This window comes from Ornithodoros turicata, chromosome 1, assembly GCF_037126465.1.
Source record: "Ornithodoros turicata isolate Travis chromosome 1, ASM3712646v1, whole genome shotgun sequence".
In the NCBI taxonomy this organism is placed as follows: domain Eukaryota; kingdom Metazoa; phylum Arthropoda; class Arachnida; order Ixodida; family Argasidae; genus Ornithodoros; species Ornithodoros turicata.
This window is the reverse complement of record NC_088201.1, coordinates 92,462,898-92,480,576: the sequence shown is the minus strand read 5'-3', so window position 1 is coordinate 92,480,576 and position 17,679 is coordinate 92,462,898. Positions and strand designations below refer to the sequence as shown.

The 17,679-nt window shown below is 43.9% G+C and overlaps 1 protein-coding gene across 1 annotated transcript in view; it reads right to left on the bottom strand.

Annotated features, from left to right (window-relative positions):
• Window positions 1-17,679, bottom strand: part of LOC135378469 (uncharacterized) — a 75,553-nt gene that overhangs the window by 46,147 nt on the left and 11,727 nt on the right. Inside the window, exons 4-5 of the mRNA XM_064611525.1 lie at window positions 16,977-17,144; window positions 16,366-16,458 (exon numbers count right to left, since the gene is read on the bottom strand). Of these exons, the coding sequence (XP_064467595.1) occupies window positions 16,366-16,458; window positions 16,977-17,144 (261 nt within the window). The remainder of the gene's footprint in view (window positions 1-16,365; window positions 16,459-16,976; window positions 17,145-17,679) is intronic.

Here is a 17,679-nt window from a genome sequence, read left to right as displayed (position 1 = left end):
GTGCTGCACGTGTTTATTATTCGAAAGAAATAGTCTTTCAACACCTGAACATAGAGATGAGATAAACCATGGAGTGCTGATTTTAGAGAGCTGTGTTTCCTACAGTACATACTGTCGCTACCTATTATCGTCGCTATCGTATTGGCTACTTTTTCAGTCGCGGAGCAGCGACGCCACTACACTTCCCTACAAATTTCGATAGCGGCAGACCGCTACTTTCCGTAAAATGAAAAACGCTCCACAGAGGAAAGCAAGCGCGACAGCAGAATTGCACTGCCACTTGATTATAATTGCCTCGCGAAGTAAACTCACTCAATTTTCATAGACATTGAGCTAGAGCTCCGATATTGAGCTCATCAGCTCGTTTGATAATAGTGCGATTTTTTGTTTTTAGCAATTGTATTCGGCGTTCTTCAGATACGCATAAGCAAGTTTTCGTTACAAGTAAAGCAAGCTAGCATGTGGCGAAGCCACTACGAGCGTTTCGATGACACTCCAATTCAACAAAACGAGGTGCATATGGAACTTTGAGCGCGATGTAACATACCCGTAGGCATCGCACACCAAAGCTACTGCTGATTTTTCTGGCGCTGGTTTCTAGGTTGCCGATCGCGATCAAATTACTATCTCACGTGAAGAATGTAAGAAATTCAAGCTGCGCGGCATACAGAAGTGGGATCACTCTGGTTTACACTTCGCAAAATAAACTTCAAGAATAAACTTCAAGAATAAACTCCTCGAAATAAAAAATACACGGTGTAAAGATTCAAACATTCAAAATAAATAGTCTGATTGGTCGACAGGCACGACAGCCTCAGAGCAGCGAAGGCTTTTGGCTTCTGCGTCTCAAAATAGTTCCCCGCAGGGTGAGGCTCTTTGCGGTGGGCTGTGAACGAGTGTACCGAGTCTGGACGAATCGTTTACTGTATTCTCACCCGGCTATCAGGATTCTGTTAACACTGCAGTTAGTGCGAGCAGCAGAACATGTCGAATTCGTGTCGTGTCACCAAATGAGTTCCCGGTGTTGGTTCCAGCTATGGTGGACACCTGCTATATTATGAACATTGTCGCGGACATCGCCATTCTCCTGCAGGGCTGCCTTGGTTGTGAAAAGTGACGATCGACGAAAAAGCCTGATTCCGATACCGTGTGGATGTGTTGTGTTTGTCCGTCTGTATGTGTTTGTGTTCCAGCCTCAGAACCGTAGAATCGTGAAATCGAAACCTGCCTGTGTACTTTCCTACCTGTGGTTTTCCTTGTGAGCCTACGTTCTGATAAATGCAGGGAACAGGTACTGGACAGACTCTCGAAATGCATTTCTGCAAATAAGCTGCATATGAATGTGAAGAATTGTTTGTTTGTTTGCAAGAAAAAAACTTATTTTCTTTCCGATGAATAAGCAGAGGTGCCCTAATGTTTTGTAACCAGCATACGGTAATGTCAAAGTGTAACGAAATAAGATTCTAATTTCAGGAACATCCACATTGATTCGCGCACCTTCCTAGACAATGATTTGTCATGCAAAAGCTGCAGGATCTAGACCTAATACTTCAAGCACTTTGTTTTCACTGGTATTTGAATACCCTGGAACCTAAGAATGCCATTTTCAAGGTCTTAAAAACCATGAAATTTTCTCACAATTTTTTTTTCATCTTTTATTCGCGTAGATATGCAGTGCAAAATGAGCAGTGTGAGAAATGAATGGCACTCTGTTGTATTTGTTTGCCTTCCTTTCTCTCCTATGATCTTCACATTCAGAAATCCCCAAGTACGTTTATTAGCAGGTCTCTTTATGCTAAGCACCCACGCAAGAAGAGGTCTAAAATTTACGGTACCAGCTACTTCATTGTATGGTATCCTTGCACCTATTATTACAGCTTATAAATATTGTGACATATGAAATCACTATAAAATTTGCATCCTGCACGACATTAAATGTGCTGCTTGCAGTTCGGCAGCGTTGTTTCTTCCTCGCGCTCAAGTGAAAAGGCAAAAAGAACGAAAACACATGCCAGCAGATTCTGAACATGCGATAGGAGAGGGTATGCACTTGAAATGCACTCTCACACAACCATTATTGCGGGGCCATGTCCTCGCACTAAATGGTCACGAGCATACTTTTGAAAACTATAGTGGCACATAGGGAAACCGACGTTGCATTTGCACCGACCTTCTATTTCCAATAATTAAACGAGACATAGACAGAGACATTAGTACATCCACTTCGCATGTAGTTCATGTCATCCCTTATAACTGCAAAAATACTAAAAAAATCAGTCCATGGACACGCTATATGCACCGCACCTACTAGAAATTAACCAGTGGTTGCTGAAAATGTGGTTGCTGGTATTTGTGTTTTATGTGACGTATGGCCCACATTTTCTTTTTGACCAGCTATGCCAGTGTGAGAGCTCCTACGCCAGACTAGCTAATTCCTCCTCTTTGTCCTACATGCGGTCACATATATGTTACACTACAAGGAAGCTAGCTGGTACCACAGTACCAAACAGGTGAACCACCTTGGTCGATGGCAACTTCCAAGGCAAGGCAAGGTGGCATATTTCCTTCCTCCGATTTTTTTTACTGGTTTGTTCCACCTAAAAATAGAAGCCCCATACACTGAGCAGCAGGGCATAATAAAACCCTCCATAAGCATCACTTTGCCTCTTTGGCTTTGGCAAGCATGGCTTTGCATCCACAAGCAAGCAAGCATGACTTTCATAATTGCTTTGTGCCGTGATAAAGGGTACTATGACTGTGTTCGCAGTACGTTGACACCTATAGGGCTAGATTGCAGCCCTCTATTGCGTGCAGATATTCTGATGCCTGCAGAGCTGTAAGCTGTTCTTCGGGTGAAAGAAAGCTTGAAGACTGCATACGTTGTGGCTCACTGCCAAAGAGATACGGAGAAGAAATCACTGGACATAAAGCACAGTGAGGCATGCTCCACCCAGGCCACAAGGAGGTACTATTACTTTGAGCCACCTTCTGTTAATACCAGCAAAAACACTGAAAGAAAGACTGTTGGCTTTTTTCTGTTGTGGTTGAAGGGCACACCAGATCATAACAATTCCAAAAGCTGTTACGTCGCATTCTGACATGATCTGAGCCAATATGGTCAGCTGATGTATATGATCAACAGAAAACACATGCTAGCAGATTCTGAACATGCTATAGGAGAGGGTATACCCTTGAAATGATGAGATTTGTTCACTTTCCAGATGACTTCAAGTATGTGAAAACAATAATAAATGTTGACAAAGCTGTTATGAAGCAGCGACTGCAACTAATCTATAGAACTGGGCAGAACAGTTGAATGCACAATTTGTTTAAAGTGTGCTATAGCGTCATACAGATGGGATATGAATGAGCTGACGAAACGTTTTTCTTGCGTAATAACAAATACACCTGTAGGGTCTCAAAATGGAAAAGCAGAGTGTCGATTTTCGCAGACGACCTCAACTGACGAAAAGGCTACAACACATTATGGTGTTTTTTGTTTTTTGAAAGAAAAATAAACCTGTAGATTTTCAATATGTTATAGGAGCAAGTGCTTGATATTCTCAAACACTTGGTTAAACAATGAATATAGATCAGCGTGATATTTTTATGTGTAGCTAATGACAAGCAATCAGTTAAAAGCATAAATAATCTGGGGCTCCTTCAAGAATGCTAATTTGCCGGAAATTTATCGTAAACTTGCTCGCTTGCTTGCTTGCAAGATGTGCTCCGTTCTTGAGTTCTCACTACGTCACCAGATTTATTCTCGTTCTACATGCCCTTTGGGATGGCAGACCCGTGCTTTCCCTCTTAACACCAAGCAAGGAAAGCGCACAAATGATGTATATGTAGATTTCAGAAGGAAGCTCGTAAGGGACAACTTCACATTTCGGCACAGTTTAATGCGCCCCCATTGTTCAAGAAAACAAAATTATTTACATTCGATTTATGCATCATCTAAAAAATGCACACATTTTTTTCGGTGAGTCAAGCTACATCTCTGGCTGGTTTTGGCTGGAATAGCCCAGATTGACAGTTACACAAGCAGATGTCAGCGTTCGAAATATAAAGGAAAAAAGGCAATGCCTCACTCAATTTACTGCTTTTCATAGCTTTCCTAAAATGTTTTTTGCCAAAATCCACGAGAATGACCGTCATCACATTAACAAGTTTCAACTGTATACCAAGTAATAACAAACATGTGCTTACTTTTTCTACAATCAAGATGTGAATTACATCGTTGAGTTGCAGGCTTCAGTGAAAAATCACTGCTTGTGATGTCACGGCACTTCTAGTGACGCAACATGTGATTCCATTGTCTTTCACCCCAACCCATGTTATTTCATGAGCAGTTAGCATCAGACACAATGAGCTTGCATGATGCACTTATGAAGGGTAATTTCATGTGTGCCGATAAGCATACTGCAGTGCTAATTTACAATGTAGTCTGTGGCTGTGGAGCACTCGTATTCAGTATGCCATGTGAACTAGAGGAGCATGTTTTGCCATAAACATTAGATGAGCGACGACCCCAAAAAATGTAAGCACTGTTTACGTGCATTTGACACCTGCATTTTTATAACTGAGAGGCTCTCTTCGTAGCAAGATGTAGAACCAGAGACACAGAAAAAATTGACACCATATCATGATCTCAATCATGTCATTGTGTCCGTGTTTCTGTCTCCTGTTCTGCATCTTTTTGTGTAGTTGCTGGATTTTAGCCCAAGAGCAGGGGTCACCAATTAGAGAACATCCAGAACATGCAAGACATACATTACCTCATTCTCCGCATTCCTCATTCAAGTCACGTTGAAGTAGTAACCATGCGAAGAAACAATACAACAGTGAAGGTGGCTTCAGTACACTACAATATGTGACATGTAACAATATACAGTATGACTCTGTTTCCCAAACCATGTGTCAGGACCCCCATTGAGGCCGCGATAGCCCAAACGGGGCCCCAAGAGAAAGCAGATGAAGTGAGCGCAATATGCCACAAAACCAAGGAAACTATCTCGCTACGACTGCATTATATTGAAGTTGTTTTACAAAAACGAAAGTTCAGTTCAGCGCACAATCAGTCGGGGAACAAGCTTACTGCAGCAATGCTTTCAATCAAGTGTGTCGCAGTATTCCTTACTGTATCACGGCGAGACCCTAGTATAACAGTCATATTTATTTATTTACTTCTGGAACCCCAAGGGTCTGGAGGACATTACATGGGGGGGGGGGGGGGGAACTGGCGCGTAAGATACATTTATGCAACTTGATAGAAACAAACAAGCAAGCAAAAAAGAACACACTTAGCAGTAAGTAAACAGGAAAATAAAAGAACGACGACAGTACAAACTTATATGAAAACAAGTATTCACAAGTTTGTTCACATATGTACAGATAATTAACAAATATGGTAAGGGGGAGGAGAAAAATTTTATAGCAACTTACATACAAGCGTGGGTGTCTTGGGTTGTGGGTGGAGTGAACGGGAGAAGGTGTTACAAAATACAGTATGGTCGGTAATAGTTGCGAGAGATGATGGGAGGTTGTTCCATTCGATGGCAGTTGAACAAAAGAATGATTTGGATAATGCAGTGGTATTACAATGAAAGCGTGTGACCTTGTTAGTGTGGTCGATGCGAGGAAAAATGACACTCCAGCGGGTGATGGGCGATTGGTGCGGTGGCAAGATGAAAAAGAACCTATATGGAAGAGGGCTAACTTGACAAGACTGCGACGACGATGTCAGAGGCAGAGGCGGCGGTTACGGAGGTATTGAATTAGTAGGGAGGTATTGAAACGGGCAGCCAGATTCTGGATGGCTTCTATGGCGTCGCAGAGATACTTTGGGGGAGGGTCCCAAATAGGTGATGCATATTCCAGCTTGCTTCGTACAAGAGCTGTGAAGGTTAGGAGCTTAAGATGGGAGGGGGCGACAACCTGAGGGTGCGTCTAACAAAGCCTAGGCAGCGAGAAGCGTTAGTTATTATGTGGTTGATGTGCTCGTAAGTTAGGTTGGAGGAAAGGTGGATTCCAAGGTATTTGTAAGAATCTGCTCTGGTTAATGTGATATCAGTGTAGGGGAAGGGAGGAAGACAGGAGACCAGTCTTCGAGAAAACGACAAAATGCGACACTTTGCAATGTTCAGAGGTATTTGCCACTCATTGCACCATTGGATTGGTGAAAGATCGCTTTGTAAGGTTAGTTGGTCAGAAGGAGAGAGGATTTGCCTGCACACTACACAGTCGTCAGCAAAGAGACGAATCGTGGAAGATATGCCTGAAGGAAGGTTTATATACAGGGTGTCCCAGAAAACGTGTCATTGAATTATAATAAAAAAACTACGCCACCTAGAATCATGCGGTCAACAGCATTTGTTCTTATTAGGTTTTTGCCACCTCCTAATGTGAATGTCATGTACTCATGTTGTCATGTCATGTGAAGTTTAATTATGTAAATATTTGCGAACTGAACTCGGAAATTTGCCAAGTAAAGGTCACTTTTTTACCAGACCAATATGAAGAGCGTGCCGAATTCACTCAAATTCATGATAATTCACAGTGATATTCACGAGCTATTCCATCGGAAAAAATAGCCGAATATCATGGTTTTCGGAGCACCGGACCATAGCGCGCCATGACTTTTTAGCGCAATCGCTCGTAGTGCGACGAAAGGAGGTTCCGAAGCCAGCCCACAAAGTGATAGTAGAAAAAGTAACAGTTCCTAAAATTGGAAGAGGGAAAGCATTATCCCAGCGAAAGACAGACGTGATAAGCCCTGCCTGTTTTATCACCTTCTGCGATGTCGGGGAGGGCTGGGTTTCCAACCTCCTTTCGTCGGACTGACAAAGATTGCGCTGAAAAATTCATCGTGCGCTATTCTGTGCGACCTCCGTAGAGCATGATGTTCGGCTATTTTTTCCGATGGGATAGCTCCTGAATATTCATGTCAATTATCATTAATTTGACGAAATTAGACACGCTCTTCACATTGGTGGGGTAAAAGTGACCTTTACTAGACAAATTTCCGACTTTAGCTCGCAAAAATTGACATAATTAAACTTACGTTACACGACATTCACATGAGGAGGTGGCAAAAAACCAGTAAGAACAAATGCCATTGACCGCATGACTCTAGGTGGTGTAGTTTTTTAATTATAATTCAATGACACGTTTTCTGGGACACCCTGTAGATAAGGAAAAGGAGAGGGCCGAGGACTGAACCCTTAGGGACACCAGAAAGCCCAGGTGCATTTGGGGATAGGTGGTTGTTGCAAGTAACAAATAACGTACGATTAGTCAGAAATTGAGCTATCCAACGGACGACATAGTTTGTATAGAAGCTTAGAGTGCGGCACCATATCGAAGGCCTTGCGAAAGTCTAAGAAAGCGGCGTCAGTCTGATGATTATTGTCCGCGTGGAGAAAGATGTCGTGAACAAAACTGGCTAGTTCAGTTTCACACGAAAAGTGCTTTCGAAACCCGTGCTGCAAGGGATAGAAGAAGCATTTTTCTTCAAGGTACTTAACTACGTTGGAGAATGTTCGAGAATTTTACATACTATAGAAGTGAGTGAAATGGGGCGGCAGTTATTAACGATCTTCGCCGTCTTCCAGTCCTGCGGTAAAGCAGAATCTTGGAGTGACTGAGTAAATATGAAACATAGAATCTTGCTGGAAATAGATCTCGGTCAGCACTTGACGACAGCTTAAGTGACTAAATGATTTTACAAATGCCATGAGTGCTGATATGAATGGGGACCATAGGTGAGGAGGCGATTACTGATAATGGAGTTTGGGTGTACCCGTTATCGGTGTTGAAAACTGATGAAAAGGAAGCGAAAGCGTTGGCGCAATAGTTGTCGGCGATAGTATCACCGTTGGTGGATTTTGGCGGAGATATTTTCCAAAATTGTTTTTGTTTATTCGTTAAGAGACGGGAGGTCGATGGTAAAGAACTTATGTTTCGCTTCCTTGATCGAGCGCCTGTGTTCCCGTTCACAGTAGTGAAATTTAGCCCATGATACGTCGTCGCCAAGATGCTTTGCCTTCGTGAATAAACGCTTTTTCTTGGTTAGCAGGGTTTTGAGACTTTTCGTGAACCAAGGATTGTGATCATAAGATTTGGAACATGGTACTCGGTAAGGTAGTTTATGTTGTCACGAAAGAGGGACCAGTCAATTGAGCGAGGCGAGGTGCCATGAAAGGAATTTTCATACAGAGATTCAAGACCCTCGTTGATGGCTTGGAAGTTAGCACGAGCGTTCTCGTATATGGTTTTATCGTTGAATTTACGAACATTTGGAAGAGATATCGAAGAAAATGGCCTTGTGGTCACTCAGACCATCAGTGACATGCAAAGAAGTGATGTGCTCAGGATGGGAGGTTAAAACCAAGTCAAGGGTTGACTGTGTGGCATGAGTTATTCGGGTAGGATGTGGAACGACCTGCGATAGATTAAATGTAAGGCATAAATCCACTAACAGTGTCTCTTGTGAACTCCGGGAAAGATTGCAGTGGAGCAAGTCCCAATTTATTGACTGTATATGTATCAGGGTATATTGAAGGTATTAGGTATATGTATCAGGGCAGAGTTCAAGCTTCCTGAGCGCGCACGGACGGTGATCTCAGTTGTCTCGCGACGTAAACTCGCAATTATTCACACATGCACAGAGAAAGACACCGGCGTCACACACACAGCCATCCCGAAAGCTATGCCCATCTTTGTTGATGCACCCACGAATCCACGGGAAGACTGCCGAAGCTCTCCCACTCGTATTAAGTACCTGTAGCTTGAACTACGAAAAGTTTGGTGCACACTCCACAACACGAGAACAGCTGGTTGGTGATTTCATGGGCGCGGCCATGCGAGCCGAGAAGGACAATCGTCGGTGAACCCACCTCGATCAGCTCAGATCTTTTTCTTTTTAGTATTATTAATTATTATTTTTTATTCATTTCCAGTTCTAATTCCAATTCCAGCTCAACCGCTGAGCGCGCTGACACTAGTGCAACGTAAAGTTAATAAATCTCTGGCTTCCCTAACGAGAAGAGTACTTGAAGTATATTAGTGTTTTGTGATTCCTTTTTGCTCTCTACGTTCCAGAAACATACGGTTTCCGAGCCAAGACAATATAGTTGCGAGCGCAGTTGACATACACATACATGACATACAGATCCCGTACCGTGAAGACCACCACGTGGTTGCCACGGTTTCGGTTTTGGCCAATTTGCATGTCAAAATTCAGGGATGGATATTTTAATACACGTACGTGTTCCAAATTTTTAAACGTGGTGTGGATTCTAACTAGCACAGTTTCCCATATCGGTATCTGGTTCAGGACGTCCTTATTAGAGTTATTAATGAATTTAATTGATTAGTCAGCCTTAGTGATTAGTCTTTCTTGGAAAAGATACGCGCCCGTAGAACTCAACTGTGAAAATGACGTTAAGCTGAAAAACACACACACACAAAATAAACGGGAACGTGCCACAAAGGCATATACTTCGTGGTCGTAGAATTTTTTAAAAATAAAACTAGGACTACGTGTACATTAGTTGCAAGGTATCTGCAAGGTATTTTGGTATAATTCACTAAGATTTATTTTTTTACGAAACAGAAAGAGCAGAATTGCAATTATTCGTTTTAGATATGAGATGAATCCTTCATCTGTATATGCTTCAAATTATTATCCAGAGAGGTGACATCTGTTTGTAGTGCACCGTTTGAGGTTTTCCATTGCGGAGATACCTCGCTCACACTAACTCGGAAGTCCTTCACGGCAAGGGGGAGCGAGCCCTAGCCTAACCTAACCTAACCTAACCTGAAGGAGAGCACCGCGGGACATGGAGTTAGAAATTGAGAAGTGCGGCACTTACAAAGAGATCCTCGAGAGCGAAAATTCGGGGGGGGGGGGGGCAGAGCCACTGTGGACTGTTCCCCCTGCCCCCACATTCCGATGTATACCGAAACTAAACAGGAGCAGCTCCGGAACGAACCTACAACAGTAAAAAACGATAAAGAAAAAAAGAAAGAAAAGAGAGGAAGGCAGCAGCAAAAAGGTATATCCGCTTGAACCGCAACGGGACAAAAACGTTGCAAACACGTTTTTCTTGTGCCGGCCATCGGCATTTAGCAGCCTTTCTGAACCCTGATGTGGATTACAGGCCCAAATAATGACAAATGAGCAAGCAAGCATCCTCGCTGCTCACTTTTTGGTGTTTTACGTCGTTAAGTGCAAATTATTGCGCCCACCACTAGCGCCACATTAGCATTCACCTAAAATTGGGAACCACAACCCAGGACAGTGGAAACCTTGCTAGGATTCAACAGTAAATCTGAAGACTATGATATCGCAAAAGCAAAACGACTTCTACTGGCATGGGACAGAACGATAACGAAACCAAAAGAACAAGAACTACAGAAGCCTGCCACTCACCCACGAAATGTCCGCAGCCACCCTCTCCTACGAAGCCGGCACTGAATCGCGCCACCGAGCCAATGCAAGCCGACCAGAGACAACAAAGAACTGCCACCTAGCGAGAGTACTACACCCTACAGAGACGAACATTTCATAATTTCCCATCGGTTCCCGCGTTTTTTTTTTCTTCTATTATTGTTTCTCTCGCCTGAGGCACCACTTGTGGAGCCCGCCCTGATACTAAAGGGTCTAGGCGTACCTGAACCTGAACCTGATTGCTCCTCTGTTGAACTGTCCTTGTCGGCTCCCATGATCGCGCCCATGAAATCGGCTATCAGCTTTCTCGTTTTCTGGAGTGTACACCAAATTGTTTACAGTTCAAGGTCCGACATCCGAGTGGGAAAGCCTCGGCGGTCTTCCTGCGGACTCGTGGGTGCATCAACGAAGATGGGCATAGTTTTCGGGATGGCCGTGTGTGCGACAGCTGATATCTTTGCTCGTCTGTGCATGTGTGCGCCCTGTGCGCAAGTGAGGTATGCTGTAGGTTAGGGGGTCCGTCATGACAGTGAGAAATAATGCGACGGACCAGGGGGGGGGGGGGGGGGACGGAAAGCATGCAGAGTTGTGCCTAACTCGTTACAAGTAACTCGTTACTTGGTAACGGTTACTTTTTTTGGTAACGAAGTAACGGTTCAGTTACTTTTTAAAAAAATGTAATAGTAACGGAATCAGTTACAAAAATTGGTAACTCGTTACTGACGTTACTCGTTCCTTTTCTTCAGCGCGGGGGAGCACATTTCGGCACTCCGTGTGGCGCAATGCGTGGGCCTGCGTGACCCACGACCACGTGTGACTCAAAGTATTATTGCAGTCCCAAGTTGGATGTGTTGTTGACGTGCTCAATCGTCTTAAACGAAGGCCCTTGTCTTTTGTCTTGTTTCCGTCATCTCCGACCATCACTCCTTCCCAAGGATGGGTACCAATTGTGCTATGGCTATAAAAAACGCGTTTCGACTTCTAGCCTTTTGTTGTCTTTGCTAAGCTTCTGAGAGCGCTAAATTGTGACGCAGCCCCTCGTCTGTTTTTGGGAACCGTTGGTGATCAGTGGCACGAAAACCGGTGTCTTCTCTCGTGTTTTCATAACCTCCGATCACCCCCACTTCGGCAGCAGATGTCATCACACGAAAGAGAACGAAGATCACTGATGTAAATTTCGAGTATCAGCTTTTTGTGAAGTGCAATTTCTCATTCATATTGAGTTGAAGGCAAGTGACGGCATGTTTGTTGGCTTCTTTAACTATGCGGCGGTAACGAAAAAGTAACTGTTACCTGTGAGTAACGAGAACTCGTTACTTTTGTATGTTGGTAACGAGTAACGTATTTAGTTACTTTTTTCTGAAGTAACGGGTAACGGTATTTAGTTCCTATTTTTTGGTAACGGGCAAGTTAAGTCTGAAAGCATGTTAGCTCGGTTCCCGAGTGTGTGCGCTGAACTGAACTTCTATTTTCTAAAAACAAAAAATATATTGCAGTTGTAGCGAGGTAGTTTCCTTGGTTTTGTCGCATATTGCGTTCACTTCATCTGCTTTTTCTTTTCGCTTCTTTCTTCTGCTTTTCAAAGTGGTGTAACCCCCGCTTTGACTATTGCGGCCTCCCTAAGGGTTATGTGTCAGTTTTGGAAACACTGATATTGTTACATGTGACACATTGTAGTGTACTGCAGCCAGCTTCACTAATAATTTGCACGGTTACTTCTGTAGTATTATTTGAATAACTTTTATCTGATACTGTACCATTAAATAGGGTAGGAATCCATTACGGTTTAGAATTATTTTTCCTTTGCGATGTTCCCACACTAATCTTGGTGACAAGTTGTCTCTCATTAAATTCCTTTTGAGTTGCCATGTGCCATGTTGCAGGCACCCTTGCCCTATTGTCACAAAAACAGCTTCAGACATAAAAATGCAGACAAAAAAGTAGCGACCATAACATAACAAGAGGGAACAAAGATGGGGACACAGGAAGCTTCGCACATACGCGGACCTCTCGGTTTGTAACAAAAACCCTGGCTCCTCCCCGAACAATACTCCCATCTCCTTAAATAGCGACCGGTTGTGCTATCTCTCATTCAGTTTGGCACTGATGATGTCCGTCGCATGTCGGACGAAACGTCTGAGTAAACCTGAGTTATTTGTTATGTTAAATCGGAGTTCTCTACTTTTTTGTCTAGTTATGTCGTCTCCCGGCTTTTGGAATATTTTTGCATAAAGATGCAGGTTGTGAGAGGCACATAAACACTGCTTACATTGCTAACCTGTCTATCACAAGACATGTGAAAGGATTACCAAATGAAAATTCAATACAAATACAAATACATAATTCCAATAGAAGGGATAGTAAACATTGGAATAACAGGTAAAGGTAAAGCACTGAAGTGTTGGCATTCTTCTGATGTGTATGATATACTGCTCTGGTTGGTTGGTAAAATAACAAGGGGAAGTTGAATTCGCGCAAGCGAATTCTGCTACCCCAAAAAAAGAAAGACGGTAGACCCCAAAGCAGAAGAGAAAAAAGAAAGGAAACGGTACGATTGCACCACAGATATACTGCTCTATTTAACCCATGACCTATATGTTGTCAAACATTAACTTCTTGCATTCAACATCAAGGTGCTATACCTCTTCCATCTAAGCGGCTCTTCTTTACACGGACACGTGGCACACCATTTTGGCACGAAGATTTAATATATCTGCTTGTTGGACATATCAAGCAAATACTGTGCCAAAATTGTGTTACCTACATGACATGCTGCATGTGCTGAGATATGTTACGGGAGAAATACTCCTGAAGCCATTAAAGCAAGTGCATACGAGTACATATGCTTTGCAAAGTTGTTCCAAAGTATAGTTGTTCCGAAGTTTCAAGTATGTTCGTGTTGAATTGGCAAAGCCTTATACCCCTGTCACACGGTAAACCGAATGACATTCCCAGAGAATGACAATCGCACAGAATGTCATTCGTTTGTCTTACATCGAGCTACAGAATGTCATTCGCAAATGATGTTAGTGTCGATAATTAAGACACCAGGGCAAACATATGAAGCATTATGTAGGTACATTAGTTATATAGTTTTATTTCTTTTGCTCGAAACTAGCGAAACATTAGATTATTTCACAGAATCGTTGCCTTTTCAAAGACACCTAATTGGCTAATTCCCATAAGCAAAGGAAACTAAGAAGCCTATCTGCACCACACTTGGCAACGTGGCGACTGGGAACCAGGGTAGTTCTCCGAAAAACAAGTGTTTAGCCTTCTTTCCTTCGCGTCAAAAGTTATCAAATTCGTGATAAAATATTGAAGTACAACTTTTCATTCGTCTTTCATTTCGTCGAACGGTTTGTCGTTGTTTTTGTTACCTCTCTACTGCGAGGGTACGCTGTCGGTGCGAGAGGGAAAAACGAATGTGTTCCCCGAACTCATTCGCTGGGCGATTATCATTCGCATGTATTGCCATTTGATTTCACCGTGTGACACGAAACGAATGTCATTCAACATCATTCGCTGGGAATGACATTCAATTTGCCGTGTGACAGAGGTATTAGTCATCTCATAACAGTGATAAAGAAACTAGTGAGAAATGCAAAGCCGCAAGCACTGTTGCATGGCCATGTTCACAATGGGCAATGACGCGTTTCACTTTGCGTACCGCGGACTGACTATGCTCAATCAGTGGTTTGCAGTGTTTATGATTGATGTAGGCCATGGCAACTACCGATGAACTTTGCAGACTGTGCAATGATCTTTTGTGAACAAGACAAACCTCAATATATTGATGAAAGATGAAAGTCACTGAAAAGGTTAGCCAGGCGTAGGACTCGAATCCACATCTTCTGGATTACCGGTCCAGGGCTCTACCAATTGAGCTAAGCTAACACGCCTTCTCAGCGACTTCCAGGCTGCGTCATCAGGGTGCGTTATCTCATGCTCAATATATTCCCATGTAATTTTGATCCTACAATTAATTGAGTTGAGGGTTTCAGGTATTCAGGTGTGCACCTCTCTTCTGATATTTAGTGGAAATCAGTAGTAGTTACGCATCCTCTTAAAAAAAATTCTGCAAGTGGACACGAAAACTACATTTCGCAGACAGTACACTGCTGGCATACAAAACCCTTGTACAAAGCGCATCGGAAACGGTACAGATGACATTGTACTGTTCAACAGAGCCACCAATTTGGTACAGTTGAGCTACGCTCAAAGCTAGGGGGGACGAGTTCGCGTCTAAAAGGCACGGTCTTGAGGGGATTATGGTGGTCTCAGAGAGCACGCGACTTTCGGTCCTACTTTTCTTCCAAGAGGAGGCAGCCCCCCCCCCCCCCCCAAAAAAAAGTATGAGTGTCTGGGTCCGCACCTGGTCCAAATGCAGGGAACAGTCATTTATTACGTATAATACGCACTGGCATACACAAGAACTGAACCTTTTAAAATGACGCTTCGGCATGCATTCGCATTCCATCATCAGAATGGCATGCGAGCGGCTACAAAAAGCAGTCTATGGGAGCACGCTCTGAATACAGGAGATACTCTAGGTTTAGATAAGCCGGTGAACTTAGCAAGGGAAAATCGTTGGGGCGTACGCAAACATTTGGAAACACAGGGAGCTATCAACAAACACCCCGGACCAGTGCCTGATTACTACAGAATAGGAACAATCCGGGGTAGTTAGGTTCATGATGACGAATAGCAGCACGAATTACCTGATTACCCATGGGCTGGGGGGGCGCCTATATATTTTACACATAATATTTGGAATAACGTACTATTCTTGTCTTGTGTTCAAAATTATTCACTCAATTCTGTTCATGAAACAGGTGGTCGCACCGACGCAGTCTGTATATGCTGGAAAAATTATTATATGACTAAATTAAATGCACCAGTGGGTCATGGGCCTTAAATCGTGCTTGAAATGCGCGTAATCTCACGTCTTCAGGAACATCAGGAAATTGTGGTGTTGCATGCTGGCAATTTGAGGAAACGCAAATACTGCTTTCTAGTAGCGGCAGAGAGTGCTTGGTACCGGTAGCACGTTACTGCTGCACCACTTCTGAGTGAAGTAACGGTATTCAGTTTTGGTGCTGCTTCCTTTCCACTCGTACTTCCAATACTTTCAATGCCTTCTTGTCGTGCAGCTAGCCAGCACTCCAGCTCCGAACCACTTGTGAATGTTGTGCACCCAGTTTACCGGTGTCTCCCGCTCCGAGGCACCACAACCGCCCGCCACCAGGCACTCATCCAACAGGTACACTGTGTTTATGCGTTCCCAGTCCGAGGCATACTTTGCCATGCAGCTCACCCACCAGCATGTACAGAAACTCGTGGACGTCGACGGGCGTACTCCCGCGTGCCACCGCAGTCGTTCTATCGGCAACGTCTCAGATTAAGGCTTCCCAGCACATCCGATACTTTCCAGCATGAGTGACCATCGACCCAGGCTACGAGCGCTACAGTCCGGAAGGCAATTTGACTTCCCCCCCCCACACACACACACAACAAGCTAACGTGAGTGAAGCCGCACCATCAAGCTCGTCCTGAGGGTTTCCTTGTCCTGCAGCTGTGCTCCTGACATTGCCAGCGGAGAAAGTATCCCGCACAATGAGAGAAAGCTGATCCCCACATGCTTTGTCAGCGCGTGTTTGCTTTTCAAAGCATGGCAATATGTACCTCCCGGCAGGTGCACTACATTGAGCCAATTACAGACTTGCCCAGATTTGTGGGCGGAGTTAACTACCTCGGTATATATCATGGCCTCTTCCAAAAACGAGAAGACAGTGCCTAAATAATGTGGTTTCTGTGGTAATGTGGATGTGGTAAGCCTCTCATCGACTGAGCATGGCAGCATGTCTTACGCTTCACAGAGAGTAAGAGATGTATCGAACAGGATCACTCACCCTTGGTGCAAGCGCTCATGAATGACGTCATGTACATCATGCTGTTCTTCTTCCAAATGTTTTTCCCTAGCTTTTCACTAGTGTGATGATCAACTGAAACCATAGTAAAAGCGTGAATTTATTCCAGAGAGGTTTGAGAAGGCATCATCTGGATGCCATCACGTTATACGGACAAAAATATCACTCAGAATGTGCATCTGTTTTTGTATTTGAATTGCGGTTTTCTAGGTCACATGACAGCGCTAGCTTCCGAGGCACTCCACAGCAAGTGGAAACAACAAATAACTTGTAGGTGCCTCGGTGGGTTGGTATGCGTATGGTCGCATTTTTTTTTTCGTGTGTGTGTGTGTGTGAAGTAAACATGGGCTTCTTTCCTTCGTACGTCAAGATTTCAAGTGTGTACCTCAGATATGATGCGGCATACGAATTGATAATCTGCATGTATCCGTAGATTGCATATTCTATGAGTGTGACAGCCTACTCTGCTAAGCAACGAAGCGAAGCGATTTGAAACCTGTTCTGTGATGTCCCTTCAGGTGATTCCAGCTATACAGCAGTGCGCACACCAGATACGAGGAACACATTTTAGCATCGCTGACTTGAGACCTTACCATTTATCGCCATGTTGAAGAACTCCATGGCTCCTTCCCTGGCCATTTCCTGAGAAGTGTACGTCACACTTAATTCGGGTGACTCGTACGCTCTTCGACTGCATGCCCATGCGTGGATGCCATGGCATGGATACATGCCCCAGGACACCCAGCCCATTATACGGTAGTCTGCATTGAAGGTGACCACAAAGTGAAGCACATGAAAGCTCAAGTAAAAGCTGTTCTTTTTACATTTGCCTACTGAAAAGTTGATGCCACAGTGAGGAGTAGTTGCTATCTATGTATGGTAGCATATCGGCATTCTGTCCCTATATATACATCGGAATATACCCGGGTCTCCCCTTGGAAGGAAATCAATTTAACAACATCAGGTGGACACCTTTCCTGCCTTAACGCTGTAGCTCGGCGAATCCTGTTACGTGACGACAAGAACTGGATGGAGTTCCTTGCTGGATTTGGCTACAATGACCTTTCAGTTCTCGCTTGTACCTGTTTTGTTTCCAACACATCGTCAATCTCCTGGAGGACGCTTGTAAACGCTGTCATGTGACAGAACCATTTTTGTAGGCAAAACGACATTTACTGCTATCAACAGCCTCCCTACCGTTTCTTTCTGCTCTCGAGAGCAGAGCCCATCCCCTTTCTCTCCAGTGGCGTAGCCACAAAGGGGGGGGGGGGGGGGGGGGGGGGGGCTTCACCAAGG